The following is a 19,904-nucleotide window of genomic DNA, read 5'->3' on the forward strand; positions in this document are numbered from 1 at the left end:
AATAGGGAACTTGTCTAAAGCCACAAGTAGTCTGTGGCTGAGCCTGCACTCATAACTATGATACCGTCCTACTTCTCTCTTGTTCAGAGCAGCAGTTGAGAGCTTTCTGAAGGGGAGGAACTGTTGTGTTATTCTTGAAACTGATATTATGAATGACTGTAATTGAAGTTTCAATAATTAGTCCTGTAAAATCCAGATAGTGGAGTAATGTTTTTCCTTTTCTAATTTTTTCCTTCTGTTCTACCTTTGTTCTGTCAGGTTTGCCTTTTCACCATTGTCTGAGGAAGAGGAGGAGGATGAACAAAAGGAACCTATGCTGAAAGAAAGCTTTGGTAGTGATAAAATTCACCTTTTATTTGTGCTTTAAATAGTCTTTTCTGGTTTTGGTAAAGTTAAAGGAAAGCAAAAGTAAGGGTATCAGTCTTTAGATGAAACCATGTTCAGTGAATAATGGCACATTAAATGTCCAGTTTACTTGCTATAGATGAGCTGAAAATTTTACTTTGAACTTTCCAGCAAAAATGTAAAGATGAAGAAACCTACCTGTAGTATAATTTAGTGTCAGTAAGCTTAAAATGAAGCTCTGGATCTATTTTTGCTGTCAGTGTGGTCACTGACAGCTAACCATATCTACTTTTTTTTTTTCTTCTACAGAAGGAATGAAAATGAGAAGTACTAAACAAGAACCAAATGGAAATAGTAAAGTAAATAAAGCAGTAAGTATGACATCTTTTCTTTTTGCCCTGTCCTCTAGCCCTTGGTGGATTCAGCAGTTATGTATAGGTCTTAGTGATTTTTTTTTTAACCTGTTGTATAATTAACATTTTTTAAAACAGAGATAGCAAGAGATTCTGTCTGGGACCTAGTAATCTTTAACTAGATGGTTTGCTGCTATGTCCTAAAAAAGTTCCAGGCTATACTGATGGTTCTGTGTAATGGTTTTCATCAATGTAGTCATAGCCTCATTAATAACCTAAGGTGGTCTTTTTTGTAGTAAAGATAAAGATTTTTTCAGAACTACAATGAGATATTACTTTATACTGGTCAGAATGGCCATCATTAAAAAGTCTGCAAATAACAAATGCTGGAAAGGGTGTGGAGAAAAGTGAACCCTCCTGCATTGTTGTTGAGAGTGTAAATTGGTACAGCCACTATGGAGAACAGTATAGTATGGAGGCTCCTGAAGGAGTTGCCGTATGATCCAGGATCTTACCTTTGGGCATATTTTCAGACCAAACATAATTCAAAAAGATGCAGGCACCCACCACCCCTTCCATGTCCATAGCAGCACTATTCACAGTAGCCAAGACATGGAAACAACCTAAATACTCATCAACAGATGAATGACTAAAGATGATGTGGTACATATACGCAATTGAATACTACTCAGCCATAAAAAAGAATGAAATAACACCATTTGTAGCAACATGGATGAACAGATTACCATACTAAGTCAGAAAGGGAAAGACAAATACCATATTATGTCACTTAAATGTGGAATCTAAAATATGATACAAATTAGCCTGTCTATGAAAAAGAAAAGACTCATAGAGAACAGACTTATGGTTGGAAGGGTGGGGGGAGGGAAGGATTGGGAGTTTGGGATTAGCAAATGCAAGCTATTATATATAGGATGGATAAACAGCAAGGACCTACTATATAGCACAGGGAACTCTACTTACTAGTCTTCAATGGCCTATAAGGGAAAAGAATCTAAAAACAAGTGGATATATATATCACTGGTTCACTTTGCTGTACATCTGAAACTAACACAACATTGAAATTCAACTATACTCCAATATAACTTTAAAAAAAAAATCCTCTGATAAACCATAATGGAGAGAATATGAGAAAGAATATATATATATATATATATAACTGAACACTTTGCCATATAGCAGAAATTAACACAGCATTGTAAATCAACTATACTTTGATTTTTTTTTAAAGGAAAAAAGATCAAGATTTTTTTCAGTCAGCTTTTTTTTTCCTTCAGAACTGTGCATTCACTCTACATTTAAAAGGGCTTTAGAATTTATTTTATTTTTAAGACTCAAAGCTTACATGAAGTAAGAACTCTAGGTATTACACTATTGAAAAGAAAGCACTTAGGTATATAAGATACCATTTTACATTTCGTATATATAGTTTAGTTTTTCAAATTAAATTATTTGACTTCTGTGTTTTCAGTCCTGTTATGTGAATATACTAATTCAGAGTGACAAAAGATTAAGTTGAGACCTCTTTAGATTTTTACTTGAGATGTATATTTTAGTGCATTTTAGTAACATCTGGCATTTATATGTTCTCAGCAGGAAGATGATTTAAAGTGGGTAGAAGAAAATGTTCCTTCTTCTGTGACAGATGTGTAAGTTTTTTAATCATTACCACAAGAATACTTTTTCAAAGTAGTATTTTATTATTTTAAATGAGTTGAGCTGAAGAACATAGTAATGAGAATGCTTGTGGTTAACTCTGGAAGTAAAAAATTAAATTATTGGAAATAATTTAAAGTATTAAAAACACTAAAATATGTTAGAAACTAAAAACTAGGAATGATATATTAATACAAATGAAAGTAATCCAGATTGTTTATTCAGATGACATTTCTGCTCAGAAAGATTTAGCTATAGGTCTTCCTAAAATCAGTGGGATAATCCTTATGGAATTTTTGAGTTCCTTTTGATGTCTATAATGTTAATTAAACATTGGTCCTGTTAAAGTCCATACAATTTTAGTAACTGATTCTTGTGGGTTTTTTGGTCTTTTCCTGAAATGTCATTAAATTGTACTCATTATTCCACTATCCTTTATGAACCATTTATGGCTTTATTTTACATTTATCAGTTTGTTTTTCTCTCTGTAGAGCACTTCCTGCCCTTCTGGATTCAGATGAGGTTAGTGATCAAATAATATACACATAAACTTTGTGTCTGGTGGCTTAATAGGCAGTCATCAGTCTTTTGTTTAAGAACACTGATTTATTTGACTCTAATGGCCTGATTTTGTTACCTACTATCAGTACTGTCTGTGTCGCTATCTTACAGATAATAAGGATAATTAGTATAATTCTAATGTTTATGTTGTTGCAGTCCACGGGGTCATGAAGAGTCGGACACAACTTGAAGACTGAACAACAACAAAATATTTATGTTGATTTTTAGTTGGCTCCATACACTTCATCTAGAAGGTTTCTCATGAAGTCTTATATCAGACTTGTAGTCTGAGTTCATGGAAACCTCTTCTAGACATGTTCTGAATGTTTAGGTTATCTTGATTTCAGAAAGCCTTTAAAAGCCTTTGCCCAATTGTGACTTACTGTATTGGATTGACTGTTAAAAATTGGTTTCTTCACTTCCCACTGACCTGCTGTGTGGTACAGCACACAGTGTCAGATTCCTTAGCTGTTCAATGCATTGAATTAACTGAGAACTGGACCTTTCAGACAAGCCTGTTTACAGAACACTTGGCTTTTTGTGGTGTATTCTCAGTTCTTTCTCTTGGGCACCACCTTCTGCTTATAATTGGGTTGGCCTTCAGGATTTGCCTTTTGGCTTCAGCTTTCCAGACATCCATATTTCAACCAGAGAGGGCTGAGTATGTGAAACCCAGTTGTGCTGTTCAGGGGAATATGTGTTTATTGTAGTACTTTTGGTGGCAGACTTCATGGTTTTATATTGTCCTGTATGAAAAAATGGTTCAAGAACTTAAATGAATTACAAGAGAAACAGATAAAGGACTAGAGTTGAAGAATCTGACTCTTCAGCAACATCAGACTCTTCAACAACATTGGAAACTAGAAGATAATAGAACAATGTATTTGAATTCTGAGAAAAATTATTTTCAAACTAGAATTCTATACTCAATTATCAATTGAGGGTAAAATAAAGATGTTTTCATTCATGCAAAAAATAAAGTAATTGACATCCTATGTGTGCTTTCTCAGGAAGTGTATTCTAGAATAAAATTAGAAAGTATTCTAAAGTAAAATTACTATGTAGATGTTTATTCATAAAATATATGAATATGAGAGAGCTGTAAAGAGAAAGACTTTGGATCCAGGAAATCAAGGATCTGACACAGAGGCAGGGATAAATTCCTAGGATGATGATGTAAGAAATTCTCAGTGACAGCTGAGCAACAGGTTTGGAGAGCATTTAGTCCAGAATGGAAGAGAACAGAGAGCTTCAGGGAGGGGTATTTCTAAGAGAAAATGTGAAAAGGATAGATTTTCTGATGTAATTGATCATATTGCAAAGGGATTTACAGTTCTGTGCAAGTTTGGGAAAAATGAAGAACATTCTAAAGTAAAATTCCTGTGTAGTTACTGTGAAATTTAATAGTATTACATTAATTTTTTCAATTGAAACAGCATATTATAAATACTGTTTTATAATCAAATGTAATTTTTTACATGATTTTAAAAAATTATGGAAAACACATAAAATTACCATTCTAACCTTTCTCAAGTGCAAAGTGTTAATTTATATGTGCATTGTTGTGCAACAGATGTCTAGAACTTTTTCATCAGATGTAATTTTAATCAGGATATACTGTAGTTTGTCTATACAGTCTTATATTTTTGGACACAATTCTTTCTAGTATTCTGTTAGCAGTGGTAGAGATGGTAGAAGCTAAATCTTTGCCCATATCCTTGACTCTTTCATTAAGTTAAATTCCTGGATCACAGGAGGTAGACATTTTTATTAAACTTAAGTGACTCTAAAATACACAGTTCCTTTTGATTTGTGACTTGTTGCCCAGAAGCCTAGAGATTTTGCTTCAGTTAATCTTTGGACTTGGACATCTGTATGTTTCAAAATCTTCATAGATGATTAGGAACTATTACTCTAAATAGCTAATGAACTTAGGTAATTAAGAAAACCTGTGATCATTTTTGTAAAAGATGTTTGGAATGTAGACCATTTAAAATTAATATACTTAAAATAACTTTTTCCTCCCTAGGAACGAATGATCACGCACTTCGAAAGGTCCAAAATGGAGTAAAGAATGGGAAGATTCTGAGAATGCAACTGAGGATGGCTAGTACCTGGAAAGAGATCAGCTTCTATGTTAGTCACTGCACTGCTCCATGGGATTAAAGGAGGCAATGACATATTGATCTGTTCCTTGATCTTTGTGCATTGGAGCTGGCGAGAGGTGTTGGAACAAGGAGAACACACTCTTGAAAACAAGTTCATAGGATGAAAAGAATCTACAAGTTTTCTATTTGCAGCATTGATGCCCCTTTCCCTCCCACACCCTGACATGGATGTTTATGCAACTTGTGTATGTTGTTCCTAAACCTTCTATAATGTTTAAATTGTTTAATCTGTCAAACTAAAAAATTTAACATCCTCTGAAGAACTGTGACATCAACGCCGTAATACGTAATATCCAGGAGCAACTGCCTGTAATTTTTATTTATTTAGGGAATTACGTAGGTGATGGGTGAAATTGTTAATTATCTTTGCATTTCCTGGGAAGCCAAGGTTAAATCTTGCAGAGGTAGTTTAGAGGAAAAAAAAAAAAAAAGTCCTGCGTTAAGGAGCCACAGTTCTATCAGTGATTAAAACAACAACAACAAAGGGAGAGAGAGAGACTGTTACAGTGTGATTTAGATCATTTGAAGAAGCAAAATCAAGTGCAATTTTGTTTACAAATGGTGTATATTAAAGATTTTTCTATTTCAGATGTACTTTAGAGAGAAATATTAGCTTAACTCTTTTGACATCTGCTATTGTGACACATCCCATTGCTGGCAATGTGGTGCACACTCCAGAACTTTTAACTACTGTTTTGTAAGCCTTCAAGGGCAGCATTGTGGAGTCCTGGGCAGTGCTTTGTTTGCCTTCATGCCTTTCACTGGGTGTTGCACTAGATGCAGAAAGGCACTCCATCATAAGTGCATGTGAGTGAGCACCCTGCTAAAGGGATTATAATGCTTCAGAAGAAGGAGCTAATATAAAGGAAACAGGTCCTTCTTTCTTGAACAGTTTTTTCTGCATGAAATAATGTGGAGGCCCTGGACTGCTGCTCATTTTTTAGGATTGACTGTACTTGTATCTGGTGTTGGCTTAGGGATGGTTTATAAGAAACATCACAAGGTGATGGGATTCATTTGAAGCACTATTATTTGTTCGAATGATTTTGTCCAATTTTGCCTTCCCAAGATTTTTTGTTCTACATAGAAAGTTCATGCCACTTTTTAATATTAAAAAGTTTTAACAAAATTCATGTTTTTGTCACTTTTTTTCCAAGACTTTCTCTGAAGACCATTCTTTCTTCACACTGTTATTGAATTTTCCTTACATGGGTTTTATTCTATGTTGTCTTATTTTCTGTTAAAATCAGTGACCATGTGACTACAATCTTCACTAAAGTGTTTATGTAACATTTCTCTAGCTGTTTGGTATGGTGATTAACAACAAAAATCACCTAGATAGTATCTCTTAAGAAACAACACGAACTGCCTATTCTCAGGTTAACCCATTTGCAAAGGGCTGGTATTAACTTTGTGTGCTTCTGTTCTTCCACACCAAAACTCAGCAAGTGAATAGTGGTCATAATGCAGCAGGATAGTTGGTCATATATTTTGAGACTGGTTAGATATTAATTTGAAACTAGGCAAAAACCCATATATATATATATATATATATATTTTTTTTTTTAAACACCACATGGCTTGCAGGATCTTAGTCCCCCCACCAACAGTGAAAGTGCCAAGTCCTAAGCACCAGACCACCTGGAAATTCCCAGAAACCTACTGTTAAAAGCAGGGGTATATAGCACAAATTCTACAGCCTGGTAATTCTGTTTTCTCTTGGCTTCTTGTGTTAATGTGACTGGCTGTAGTGTATCAGTTCTTAGACTAGGTTCAGAAGTAATTTATATTATCACATTGACCTGTAACCAACTTAAGAGTCTACATGGTTTATTTTGGTCTTGAACTACAAGGTAGCAGGCCTTCTAGCGGAACAGCTGGTAATTCTAAATTTTCAAGGTGTTCAGTTTCTTTCTATGGGGAAAATTAGCCCCAAGATTTCTTTAGCAATTTTTGCGTTTCTTACTACTTGAAAATACTTCATTTGATTATCAGAAACAGTATTTGATTAAATGGGACAGATTTACAGATGAAGAAACTCATTTACAGATGAAACTAAAAGTGACCTGAGCTGAACGTTTTTTGTTTTTGTTTTTTTTTAATACGATTATATCAAAGACTAACTCCTTTTTTCTTTTACATTTTGCTTTAAACCAAATGCTTCCCTTCATGGCATATTAGCTGTTTTCTTGGGGGTAAACTGCCAGATACAGATCATTCTTGCTTTGGTTCTAAAACTTAAAAGTTCATGGACTCACCTTGGGGACTTACTAAAACACAGTTGGACCACCACCCACCCCTCCCCACCTTCAGTGTTTGAGTCAGTAGGGCTGGATGAGGTCTGGGACTGCCTTTCTAACAAGTTCCTAGGTGATGCTGACCTAGGGACCATACTTTGAGAACCACTGGCCTCGATAAGCCCCTAAAATAAAATACAAGGGAAAGTTACTGCGAATTAGTTGGGTTTATAATGGTAATACTAAAACTACCATTGATTGAGTGCTTAGAATGTCAGCTGTTGTTAAGAGCTCACAAGGTTAGGTACACAACACTACCATCACTTTGCAGATACAGAACTAAGGCTTCTAGAGATTGTTTCTTAAACGCCACAGCTACTGAGCTCATTTTCTAAATAACAGGTCTCCATCCCAAGTCTAACTCCAAAGCCTGAATTCTTCATCAGGCTCTGATGCCCAAAACAGTTCAAAGATTAAGATCCCTTTTCCACCTTGTTAAGCCAATGACCACTCGGGCTACACAATGGTCCAGCGAAAAACGCTATCCCAGGTACCAGATCACGCCTGGAGATTACTCTAGGGACCGGGGCGGAAGGGGCGGAGCTTCGGCTGCGGAAGGGGCGGGCTTAACTCTGCAGGAAGTCCGGTGTTGTTGATTGCTCTATTGCCCGGGAGCCAGTAGTCGAGGTCCCCACTCTTCTCTGGTCGTGATTCCGGCCTCACACCCGAGCCGGCACAGTCCGGTTGAGGCTGTGGCGGCGACTGCACCTGCCGCCATGCACGACGCCTTCGAGCCGGTGCCGATCCTAGAAAAGCTGCCTCTGCAGATCGACTGTCTGGCTGCCTGGGGTGAGACGAGGGGCCAGGTGGGGTCAGCGCGGGAGCGACTGAGACCTTTCACGAGGCTAGGGAAATGGACGGCCTCTGGCTGTGTGAACTCTGGTCGGGCATCCTCCAAGAGGGGCCTAGGATGAGGGGAAGCAGAGCACTGTTGACAGTGAGGGCGGTGAAGCTGTTTAGGCGATCTCCGGGGATCCAGGCATTTTAGGGTTGTTCACCTGCCCTTGCCCTCGGTAGGGAGTGGGGGTGGAACTTTCCTTATTAACTACTCAGTTTTGGCTCATTTCTGTTCCCAGTAAGTCTTTAGTTTGGGTAACAAAGTTCCACAGAAGTTCTCAGACGGCTAGGAGCTTGAACTTGTCCAGATTGTTTTCCAGGTGAAAGACAACATTGTTTTGCTTTTTGTTTGCTTGTTTTGCATTGAACAAGTAAGCAGCTATGTCTTTTCCCCCTTAATGGTCACTCATCACTTACTTCTAATTACTGTAGCTAACTTGTTACTCTCCACTTTTAATCTAGCCAAGTGGTTGATTGTCTCATAATCAAAATGCCCAAGTTACCTAACTCCTAGAAGGAGAAGAGGGTCATTTCAGGCTGTCAGGAAACCTAACCCATAAAACTTTGCATGATCCACTTGGAATTAGCCAGTACAGAAAGCAAGATCAGGTGTCTCTGTTCTAGAATACAAATTGTTTCTGAAATAAACCTTGACTCCTGTGAACATTATGCTCCTATCCACGAGTGTTTGTGTGTCTGATAACCAAAGACCAAACAGAAGTAATTTCAGTCTTTCCTGTTAATGTCCAGGTCCTAGAAATCAAGGTGGCTCAGAACCTTTATCAGATCTTATACTGAGCTGAGTATCATGATGGGCCTGGTGGAATCTTGGTGGGTAGCTGGCATTCTATTCATTGTCATGGACAGTGCCACTCAGAGTTCTTCATATCCTTTTTAGTAAGGTACCTTCACTACATATCTTATTAATGTGTGCACCCCCCATTCTCCCCCAGCTGCCATGAACCTCTTTTTAAAATTTTATTTTGTTGAAATATAGTTGATTTACAGCATTGTGTTAATTTCTACTGTATAGCAAATGATTCAGTTTTACATATATCATACATTATTTTTCATCTTCTTTTCCATTATGGTTTTCACAAGATACTGAATACAGGCCCCTGTGCTATACAGTAACAGTGTAGTTGTTTAGCTCTGGGACTTTTAAAGTCACACCTCCACAGCAATCTGTCCTAGGGTTAAGGAGAGAATCCTACTTCCTCCAAGTATCTCAAGAAAACCTCCACTTTTCTGTCATTAAATGCTCTCAGTAAAAATTTAAAATAAATAGAGAAGAAAAAAAAAGAAATTGAAAAAATGAAAGATCTGCCACTCAGCACAAAGGGGATCACTCCCCTGTTTCTTTCTCAAGTGTGTATTAAGTGCCTGCATGGGCCAGTCTCTCTGCTAGAAACAGGAACTCAAAGATGAGTAAGAAACAGTGCCTGTGCTCCTGGGACACACAGTGGAAGACAAAGAAATGTGAACAGATTACAATACAAGATAAATGATAACAGAGACTTATGCTGCCTCATATGTGAACATGGAGGGAAGGCTAATCCACTCAGCCTCGGACATATGTTTCTGAAAAGGATGGATGCAGCCACTTGCCACACTCCACTTAACTTGTCAAAATCCTTGACCCTGATACCCTGTGGGACTAGTAGTCCACATACTTCAGGCTCTTTCACCAACTGCAGTTTGTTACCATAAAGATTTTCTGTACCTGTGCTTTCCAGAAACAGTTTTTGAAATGGTAGGTAGCTTTTGGCCTGTCTAAACTCCAGCAAAACAGGAGAAACACCTGTTGCCTATGAGATTGCTGCACTAGGTATTGGGCTATGAGAGGCCATTTACTGCCTTGTGCCTCAAAACTACTTTATTTTCAGGCTTTAGCAGCAGTAAATGTTGCTGTTTGTAGTTTTTACCCCTTCTGTCTACATTGTGACCCTAGGTGGAAAGTTCATCCAGGAACCTCCAGGCCTCTGGAGGGCCAGACAGTATTTGAGCTGGAAGATGCCATAGAGCCACCATAATCCCATCTTCTGGGACATGGAAGTGAGGAAGATACTGATGGTGATGAGGAGGAGGAGGACTTCTCCCAAAATTCCAGAGTTGTAGAATCCAGTTGCCTCTTCAGCATCTTCATTTGGATATCCGGTTGCATGGCCAGAACAGTTCCTGATTTCAAAATGTGCCCATCCCCCTGTATCCCATTATCTCTGCAAACAGAAATGGCATTTCTGTTTACCCATTTGGCTAAACCCCAAAGCCTTGGAATTATCCTTGACTTCTCTTATTCTCTTATACACCATATCCAGTCCATCAGCAAATCTTATCTGCTCCACCTCCTGAAAAATTCTGCAATCCAGCCACTTCTCTCCATCTCTACTGTTTACTGCTGTTGATGAAGGCACCAGTCTCTCCCATCTGAATGACTATAATAGTCTTCTGACTCATCACCCTGGGTTTGCCATTGTGCCATTTGCAGTATTTTATCCACATAGAGGTAGAGAGATCCTTTGAAAATGTCATATATTTGCATCTCTCCTCTGCTCAGAACCCTCCAGTAACTTCACATCACAACTGGAATAAGTTCCAAAGTCCTTAACATGACTGGCAACACCTGTCATGACCAGGCCTCTAGTTATGTTCCTTGTTTTTCCCTATGGTCTTATCCCTTGCTCCTCTCTGCTACTAGTTACATGGTCGTTCTTGTTTCATGAACACACAAAGCATGTAACTCATGTAACTAATCTCAGGGCCTTTCCACTTGCTGTTTCCTCTGCCTGACAGTCTCTTGTCCTAGATATACGGCTCATTCCTCATTTTGTTTGCTGAAATATCACATAAATCAGCAAGACTTTCGCGAGCTATTCTGTGTAAAAGAAAACGCCACATCCACCAATGTGCTACTCTTTTACTCAGCCTTATCTTCTTATCATAGAAGCCTCTTACTGCTATTTTATATGTTATTATTGTCTCTGTCATTCCATATTAGAGTATAAGTTCCTTCAGAGCAACAACTTTGTTTTGTCCATAGGTTTATTTACTGTGCCTAGAACAGTTCCTGACTCATAATGGATACTTATTAAATATTTGTTTAATTGACTAATAGTAAGGGCTTTCATTGTTGAGTACTTAGATGTAGTAAGCATTTATGCAATAATAACAACTCCATTTTCCAGAGGAAGAACCTGAAAATTTAAGTAGGTTTTCCAATGTAAATCCAGTGAATCATCTGATTCTAGAGCTTGGTTCTCAAACTTTAATGTATATTCAGAGCCTATAAAAAAAATATAGGTAAAAAAAAATATATATATATATATATAGGTATATGTGTGTGTATCTGTATGTGTGTATACCAAATCATTTTTATTTGTTTTCCAAAGAAACAATGGAAAAATAAATCAAGAATGATTAAAATGGTTACTTACAGCAGAAGGAAGAGAACAAGGTGAAGTGAAAAGGATGGACTTCTCATAGTTTTAGCTTTGGAATTAGGTAAATGTCTCATATAATGAAAAAATTTAAAAATGCAAATTTCAGGGCACCACTGCAGAATCACTGTATCAGAATCTCTGGGAGCTAGGCTCAAGAATGGGCATTTTTTTTTTTTTTTTTAAGGAACGGGCATTTTTAATAAGTCCAAGTGATTCTGACACAGCTAATCAGGGGCTGATGCTTTGAGAAACACTGTTCTTTGCCCTGTGACTCAAAGAAGGGAAGTGACCACTATCCTGTTCATCTGTACTCACTGCCATGTTCAGCAGTGGGGGTTTATCACGTCCATTTGGACTGAGCTGCACTGTTGGATGGAGCTTCGCTAGGGTAATTGTGAGCTAGAGGGCTCCACCTTCCTTCCCTGGAGGAATTGTGTCTATGATCTTGTGGCTCAGGATTAGGCCACTGGGAGTTTTCTAGGGCTGACTCTCCTTTGTTTTTGCCTGTGTTACCCGTTTGTGTAGTATGTTCCACTTTCTGACGTGCAGTGTTGAGTCCCAGAGAGACTGTCCACCTACCCCGTGCTCTGCCCACTCTGCAGGCTTTTCATTTCCGGTGTTTTGCATGCACGGCTATGTTGTCTGGTGACATAGAGCATGCATGGGGTGGTCCTCTGGTCCCTGGGTTGGTCCTCTGGTCCCTGGGTTGGTCCTCTGGTCCCTGGGTTGGTTCTCAGGCCACCTGAACCCTCGTTGACTTCTGTAACCAAATCAGGCCTCGTCAGAGCTCTGTGCCATTGTTATGTCTGGATGATGCTCTCTTTTTCCTTGACTTTGAGTATTAGAAATGAATATGTGTGTGGTGCTTTTACTCGTTAAAAGAAAGCTGTTTCAATATGTTGCATGTATGATAAGTGCATTTTCGTCAGCATCTCCAGAGGAATAATTGAGAAGGGTCAAATAAAATTTCAATTAAAAATTTTTTAAGAAGTTTTTTCTTTTAATGTTTGTTTGTTTTATTTGGCTGCATTGGGTCTTACTTGCTACATGTTGCAGCTCTCAGGCTCCAAGGCATGTGGGGTCTTAGTTCCTCATCCAGGGATCAAACCCTTGTCCTCTGCCTTGCAAAGCAGATTCTTAACCCCTGGACCACCAAGGAAGTCCCTCAATTAAAATTTTTTTTTAAATTTTCATTAAATTTATTTGATTCCATTTTATCACCAGTAGACATTTGATAGAAATGTCTATTGGCAAATAAACATGTCAATAAAAATGGAAAGCACACCCTTGACAGTCATGATTAGGAGTTTGGCTTCATGTTTTGGCAGTCCAGCTTCATGAGGATTTTTTAAACCCCAATTGGACAGCATTGGAGATGTGCTTTAAGGTAACAGCCAGCAAACATGGAAGGACACATAACGTGAGACCAGCTGAGGGGTCCCCAGGGACTCGGAGAGGGCTGTTGCCAGGTACCTTGTAGAGGTAAAGTTGATAGGCCTTGCAGATCTGGGTAGTTGATGAACCTGTTGAAAGAGGTAAAGAAAAACAGGAACTGGCAGGTGTTTGGGGGTCATGGTGGAGAGGATGGGGAAGATGGTGAACATTATGTTGGCCTTTTTGCTGTAGGTTTTTATGTGTAAGTGAATTTTTAAAAAATTTTGTTTTATTTGTATTTGAAATATTAGTGGGTGTCCTGAAAATCAACCTTAATATTACCAATTGCTCAGTACAGTGATATCTATTAATATAAGTAAAGTTCTAAACATAATATATTTTTCAAAGCAAGCCTTGTGAACTGCATTCTTTTTTGTTCCCCCATGTTCTGCTCTGACATAAATCACCAGTGTTCTACTGGAGCTAGTGTTATTTCTCATTTCCACTTATGTCATTGAGAGTACATTACTTTCTGTGTCCTGCCTTTACTTTATTTTTTTATTTTTTTTTTTTTTAATTTATTTATTTTTTTTTTCCTTTTATTATTTTTTTCCAGTGGGTTTTGTCATACATTGATATGAATCAGCCATGGATTTACATGTATTCCCAATCCCGATCCCCCCTCCCACCTCCCTCTCCACCCGATTCCTCTGGGTCTTCCCAGTGCACGAGGCCGGAGCACTTGTCTCGTGCATCCCACCTGGGCTGGTGATCTGTTTCACCATAGATAGTATACATGCTGTTCTTTTGAAATATCCCACCCTCACATTCTCCCACAAAGTTCAAAAGTCTGTTCTGTATTTCTGTGTCTCTTTTTCTGTTCTGCATATAGGGTTATCGTTATCACCTTTCTAAATTCCGTATACATGTGTCAGTATGCTGTAATGTTCTTTATCTTTCTGGCTTACTTCACTCTGTATAATGGGCTCCAGCTTCATCCATCTCATTAGGACTGGTTCAAATGAATTCTTTTTAATGGCTGAGTAATATTCCATGGTGTATATGTACCACAGCTTCCTTATCCATTCATCTGCTGATGGGCATCTAGGTTGCTTCCATGTCCTGGCTATTATAAACAGTGCTGCGATGAACATTGGGGTGCACGTGTCTCTTTCAGATCTGGTTTCCTCAGTGTGTATGCCCAGAAGTGGGATTGCTGGGTCATATGGCAGTTCTATGTCCAGTTTTTTAAGAAATCTCCACACTGTTTTCCATAGCGGCTGTACTAGTTTGCATTCCCACCAACAGTGTAAGAGGGTTCCCTTTTCTCCACACCCTCTCCAGCATTTATTGCTTGTAGACTTTTGGATGGCAGCCATCCTGGCTGGCGTGTAATGGTACCTCATTGCTGCCTTTACTTTAAAACCTAAAAGAGAACAGAGTCATTATCTTTTTCTGGAAGACTACGGACATCAACCTGGAGAAATATTTCTGGTGTTGTTCCCGACCTGTTTTATAAACATAACCGTACCTTTCAGATAGCCTGTGGCTAACACCCATTGTTTTGAGATGAGATGCCTTAATAAGTGCATCATAACATGTGCTTCATATCAGGGCTTCCCTGATAGCTCAGTTGGTAAAGAATCTGCCTGTAATGTGGGAGACCCTGGTTCAATTCCTGGGTCGGGAGGATCCCCTGGAGAAGGGATAGGCTACCCACTCCAGTGCTCTTGGACTTTGCTTGTGGCTCAGCTGATAAAGAGTCTGCCTGCAATGTGGGAGACCTGGGTTTGATCCCTGGGTTGGGAAGATCCCCTGGAAAAGGGAAAAGCTACACACTCCAGTATTCTGGCCTGGAAAATTCCATGAACAGTCCATGAGGTTGCAAAGAGTTGGACATGACTGAGTGACTTTCACTTTCAGCATGTGGCTAAGGGTAAGACAAATTGGGGTTGGGATCCTGTCTCTGCTACACATGTCTTACTAAATGCGTGACTCTGGACAAGTTACTTATTCCCTAGGCCTCAACTTCCTCATCTATAAAATAGAGATTTAAGTTAAGGGCATACTGGAACTTCCCTGGCGGTCCAATGGTTAAGACTCCATGCTTCTACTGCAGGGGGCATGGGTTCAATCCCTAGTTGGGGAACTAAGATCCCGCATGTGGTATGGCCAAAAGTTCTTTTAAAAAAGAAAAAGACATACTTCAAAGGATAGTTGTTATAGCATGTGATAAGTGCTTAGCATTTCCAGGAATACTTTACTGCATCCTCAGTAAAGTTTGTTTATGTCATTATCCAATATTTTATTTTGCAGAGGATCTGGAAGTTTATGAAGGGAATGAGTGACCTTTATGTTACAGCATCAAAAAGCCAGGGAAATATCTGTACATGCTTAATTTAGCTTAATTATTTGATATAAATCTATTAGGGTAATTATTTAAGTCCTTTCAGAACCTTTTGACTTTTAGCCAAGAGCAGTGTCTCCCAAAATGCTATCTCTAGACAAACAGCATAAGCATTGCCTGGGGGCTTATTAGAAATGCAGATTCCCAGGCCCACTTCCAGACCTACTGAATCAGAAACTGAGGGCAAGGCCTACTAATCTATTTTAATAAATTCTCAAATAATTCTGATGCACATCAAAATTAAAGAACCAGTAACCAAGAACATCTTTTCTTTTTTTTTCAAGTAAGAGCTTTAGTGAGATATAATTCATATACCGTAAAACTCACCCATTTAAAGTGTACAATTTGATGGTTGTCAGTACATTCACAGAGTTGTGCAAATATCACCACAGTCAGTTTCAAAACATTTTCGTAACCCTGAAAAGAAATCCCATTTCTTTTTCCCCAAGCCCACTAGCCCCATTCTCCTTAAGCCCACCAGCTCTAGGCAACCACTAATCTTACTGTCTCTAGATTTGCCTATCCTGGACATTTCATGTAATATAATAGAATCATGCAATATGTAGCCTTTTTTGTCTAGCTTCTTTCGTTTAGTATAATATTTCAGATCCATCCGCATGGTAGCATATGTCACCACTTCATTTCTTTTAATGACTGGAATATTCCATTGAATGGATATACCACATTTTGTTTATCCACCCATCTGTTGGTAGATACTTATGTTGTTTCCACCTTTTGGCTATTGTGAATAACACTACTGTGAACATTTATGTACAATTTTTTGTGGGAACACATGTTTCATTATATGTATACCCATGGGTTTTGGAATTGCTGGGTCATACAGTAACTCTGTGTTTAGTCTTTTATGAAACTGTGAGATTGTTTTTCATAGGGCTGCAATTTTATTTTCCTGCAAACAATGTATGAGCATTCTAGTTTCTTCACATCTTTGTCACACTTGATACTATCTGTTAGACCATCTTTTGAGATAGTTCTGTAAGCTTCATGTGCTATATCACATGGAAACATGCCTAGTCTTATGTTTATGCTACCCATTTTATGATTTTATAAACTTCTATCATATTTTTGGTCGGTTTCATTTTGAAACAGTGAAGCTGGGGGCATTTTTCATTCTCTGATATGTCTTACCTAGTTCGATAAATATTGTTTTCAATTATTTGATTCTCAAACATTTCTTGAATATAAATATTTCTTAGTTTTACAAAACACATATTATCAAAGCCAACTCATTTTCTCAACCCTTTGATTTCTGATTATAAGCCCCAACTAAAGAAACAGGGTCTTACTAAAGCTGATGGTCCTTTTGTTTTTCAGAGGAATGGCTGCTTGTTGGAACAAAACAAGGTCATCTTCTTCTCTATAGGATTCGGAAAGATGTTGGTAAGTGGCAACTTTTCAGAACCAAGTAAGAAGTGGCTTACCACTCAAGTTAAAAAATTGGTAGTCAACTGGTATACAGCTGTGAAATCAATGATTACTGGACCATTAAAAAGGTGAGTGGGGATTGGTGGTAGCACAGTGGAAGAGCGGGGAGTAAGGAGAAACTTGTGAGACTCTCTCAAGGGTTTTCTCTTTTTTTCAGACTGTGTTCCCATATCACCTTCTGGGAGGTGGGGCTGGATGTGTTTTCCCTTCTCACTTCTTGGAGACTCAGGCCAGAAAAAAGAAATATTACAGGAATAAAATTCTTGTGTAAATGGTGCGATAGAAAGGGAAGAAAAGTTAGGAGCTATTGATTTTAAAGATCGTGTTAAACTTCTGCAGGGTGGGCTAGGGCAGAGAGGACCTGGGTTTGAGTCAGGCTTTATACTTCTCCGACATGTGACTCTGAGTAGGTCCTTTCCAGTGTCTGTTTCCTCTTCTATAAAGTATCTCACAAAATTGTTGGGGTCAGATGCAAGGACTTGGAAAACTAAAACTTTAATCAAATATTTCTGTCAGTAAAAATGTAGAAAGTGAAAGTTGCTCAGTTGTGTCCAGCTCTTTGCAACCCCACGGACTATACAGTCCACGGAATTCTCCAGGCCAGAATACTGGAGTGGGTATCCCTTCTCCAGGGGATCTTCCCAACCCAGGGACTGAACCAAGGTCTCCCACATTGCAGGCAGATTCTTTACCAGCTGAGCCACAAGGGAAGCCCAAGAATACTGGAGTGGGTAGCCTATCCCCTCTCCAGGGGATCTTCCCGACCCAGGAATTGAACCAGGGTCTCCTGCATTGCCTGAGGATTCTGTTACCAACGAAGCCTCTAAAAATATTTGAAGTTTACTCTGTTAGAGTGCCCTCTAGTGGGGAAAAAGTTCCTCACTCCCTTTTCCTAATTTTATTTCTGTGTTCCCTTTGTAGAACATTGATGTGTTTGTATATTATATCCTGGAGATACATACTATAGGAATAAGCTGTTAATGCCAAAGTAGGTTGAACCATATAAAATTGTCATTATTTGGCTATATTAGAAAAAACAGAATTATATGACTTTCAACCTGGTATGTAACTTTCCATAGTAAATAGGTTTCTGTAAGAGTGGAAATAGAGCATTCTCTTTGGAGCTCGTAACAAGGGTAACATATTGGGGAAAAAAGAGCATCTTACCGGGTGTAAGGGAGGAAAGAATTCTTTTTTACTCTTACCCATCTGAGGTTGACTGGATGAGGAGCTGTAAATCAGAGAAGCACCAAGACAAAGGAAGAGGACTTTGAGTTTCTAGAGTGGCAAATATATGGGGAAACTAGCTGGAGATAAGATAAATTTGTTGCGTAGATTGCTCTGGTGTAGTCTCTGGGCTGATAAGGGTCTAGAGTTGTCTCTAAGTTAAATATTGTCCTTGGTAGAGAGGGGAGAGAAGGTACCTTTGTAAATTTATGTCTTGCTCTTTGGTAGATGGGGGAGGGTAGAGAGCTTTTCTTGTATCTGCTGCTCCTCAGTTACCTTCAGTTCAGAATAATCTTTGTGTCAGAGAAGCGGATGTGAGGGTGGTATATTTTGCTTCCCTTCACTGGTGTAATAGGGGAGGAGAATGGTACCTAGTCAAGTTCAGTGATGGGGTAGGAAAGGAAACCAGAGGATCAAAATAGGCTTTACAGTAAGTCCCCTACACATGAACGAGTTCTTTTCCGAGAGCACGTTCGTAAGTCCTGTTTGTTTGTAAGACCAACAAAGTTAGCCTGGATACCCAACTAACACAATCGGAGGGCACAGCCGGCAATTTCAGTCACACCTGATGTTGATGGAACGCGTGTTTGCATCTTTGAAAGTTCGCAATTTGAACGTTAGTATGTAGGAGACTTACTATATTTCATTTCTAAGTTTTTTAACTTTAAATCAATAGTCTGCTAACTTGTTCCCAAAAAAGAACTAAATGTTACCCCAAAACTGGATTCGCCTCTTGGTGGGTGTTGAGCAAAAAGACACAAGCAAGAAAGAGAGTGGAAGAAGGATTTATTACTTGTTGCAACTAAGGAGAACATTGGAGATCTTTCCCAAAGCAGCGTGTCCCCAAGCAGCAAAATTGGGAAAGTTTTTAAATTAAGAGACTTGGGTAGTTGAGAGCTGAAACTTTAGTTGAGTGAAGTCAAGAGGGTCTGAAAAGATCAACATCATTATTCCTTCAGCAAGGGTGGGCAGACAGGTGTTAAATTCTGCAAAATCTTAAGAAAGTAGGCTCATCTTTACCAATGAAACAGAACTGGGGGTCTTGATACCTGATGTGTTTGCTGTTGTGACTTCTCTTGCCTGATAAAGGTTTGTTCTTTTGTTCCCTGAAGATCATTATTACTGAGACCTGGCAGGGACGAGCACTGTGGTCAGGTTTAGATCACGGAACGGCTTAGGGGAACGAAAATGGCTTCTTTTGTGTCAAGAAAACCACGACTGATTCTCTCTCTCTGGGGAGCCCCTATCTTATCTACTTACGGAAATAGTAAATATTTGGGGCTTTTCAGGTCATAAGATGTCTGTCATGGTTATTCTGCTACTGTAGCAAAAGAGCATGGATGTGGCTGTGTGCCAGTAAAGCTTTATTTATAGAAACATGTGGAGGACTGGGTTTTACCCCCAGTCGGTACTTTATTGGCCCTTGCTTTAAATTTTTCAAAGCCAGAATATTTGTATTCTGTGATATCAACCCAGTCTATAATTTAAAAATTAAACCTGCCTTTGATTTTATTCAACATTAAGCAACTCTGTTTTGACCCTTTACTGTGGGCTCAGATGATGTACAAGGCATCGAGTTAAGAGAACCTAATATTCTTATCCCAAAAGATAATCACTTCTTTGTACCATCAAATACTGAATACTCTGATAAAGTAACTTGTTTAATATATCATTTCTGTATAAGTGATGAGGAGTTGAAAACTGGACTCTTAAAGTAAACTTTTCAACATAGTATAGCCTCAAACTGGTAATGTTAATGTTACTCTGACTTG

At 38.6% G+C, this 19,904-nt stretch overlaps 2 protein-coding genes across 4 annotated transcripts in view; both read left to right on the top strand.

Moving 5' to 3' along the window:
- TMEM87A (transmembrane protein 87A) overlaps positions 1–6,233 on the top strand; it is a 40,480-nt gene extending 34,247 nt beyond the window's left edge. For all 3 annotated transcript variants that reach the window (XM_061157482.1, XM_061157480.1, XM_061157481.1), the window contains exons 16-20: positions 259–332; positions 655–716; positions 2,313–2,368; positions 2,867–2,897; positions 4,966–6,233. In XM_061157482.1, the coding sequence (XP_061013465.1) occupies positions 259–332; positions 655–716; positions 2,313–2,368; positions 2,867–2,897; positions 4,966–5,007 (265 nt within the window). In that variant the 3' untranslated portion in view covers positions 5,008–6,233. The remainder of the gene's footprint in view (positions 1–258; positions 333–654; positions 717–2,312; positions 2,369–2,866; positions 2,898–4,965) is intronic.
- Positions 6,234–7,986: 1,753 nt separating this feature from the next.
- VPS39 (VPS39 subunit of HOPS complex) overlaps positions 7,987–19,904 on the top strand; it is a 47,078-nt gene continuing 35,160 nt past the window's right edge. Inside the window, exons 1-2 of the mRNA XM_061157484.1 lie at positions 7,987–8,190; positions 16,795–16,860. Coding sequence (XP_061013467.1) covers positions 8,118–8,190; positions 16,795–16,860 — 139 coding nt within the window. The 5' untranslated portion in view covers positions 7,987–8,117. The remainder of the gene's footprint in view (positions 8,191–16,794; positions 16,861–19,904) is intronic.

This window comes from Dama dama, chromosome 12 (genome assembly GCF_033118175.1).
Source record: "Dama dama isolate Ldn47 chromosome 12, ASM3311817v1, whole genome shotgun sequence".
Lineage (NCBI taxonomy): Eukaryota > Metazoa > Chordata > Mammalia > Artiodactyla > Cervidae > Dama > Dama dama.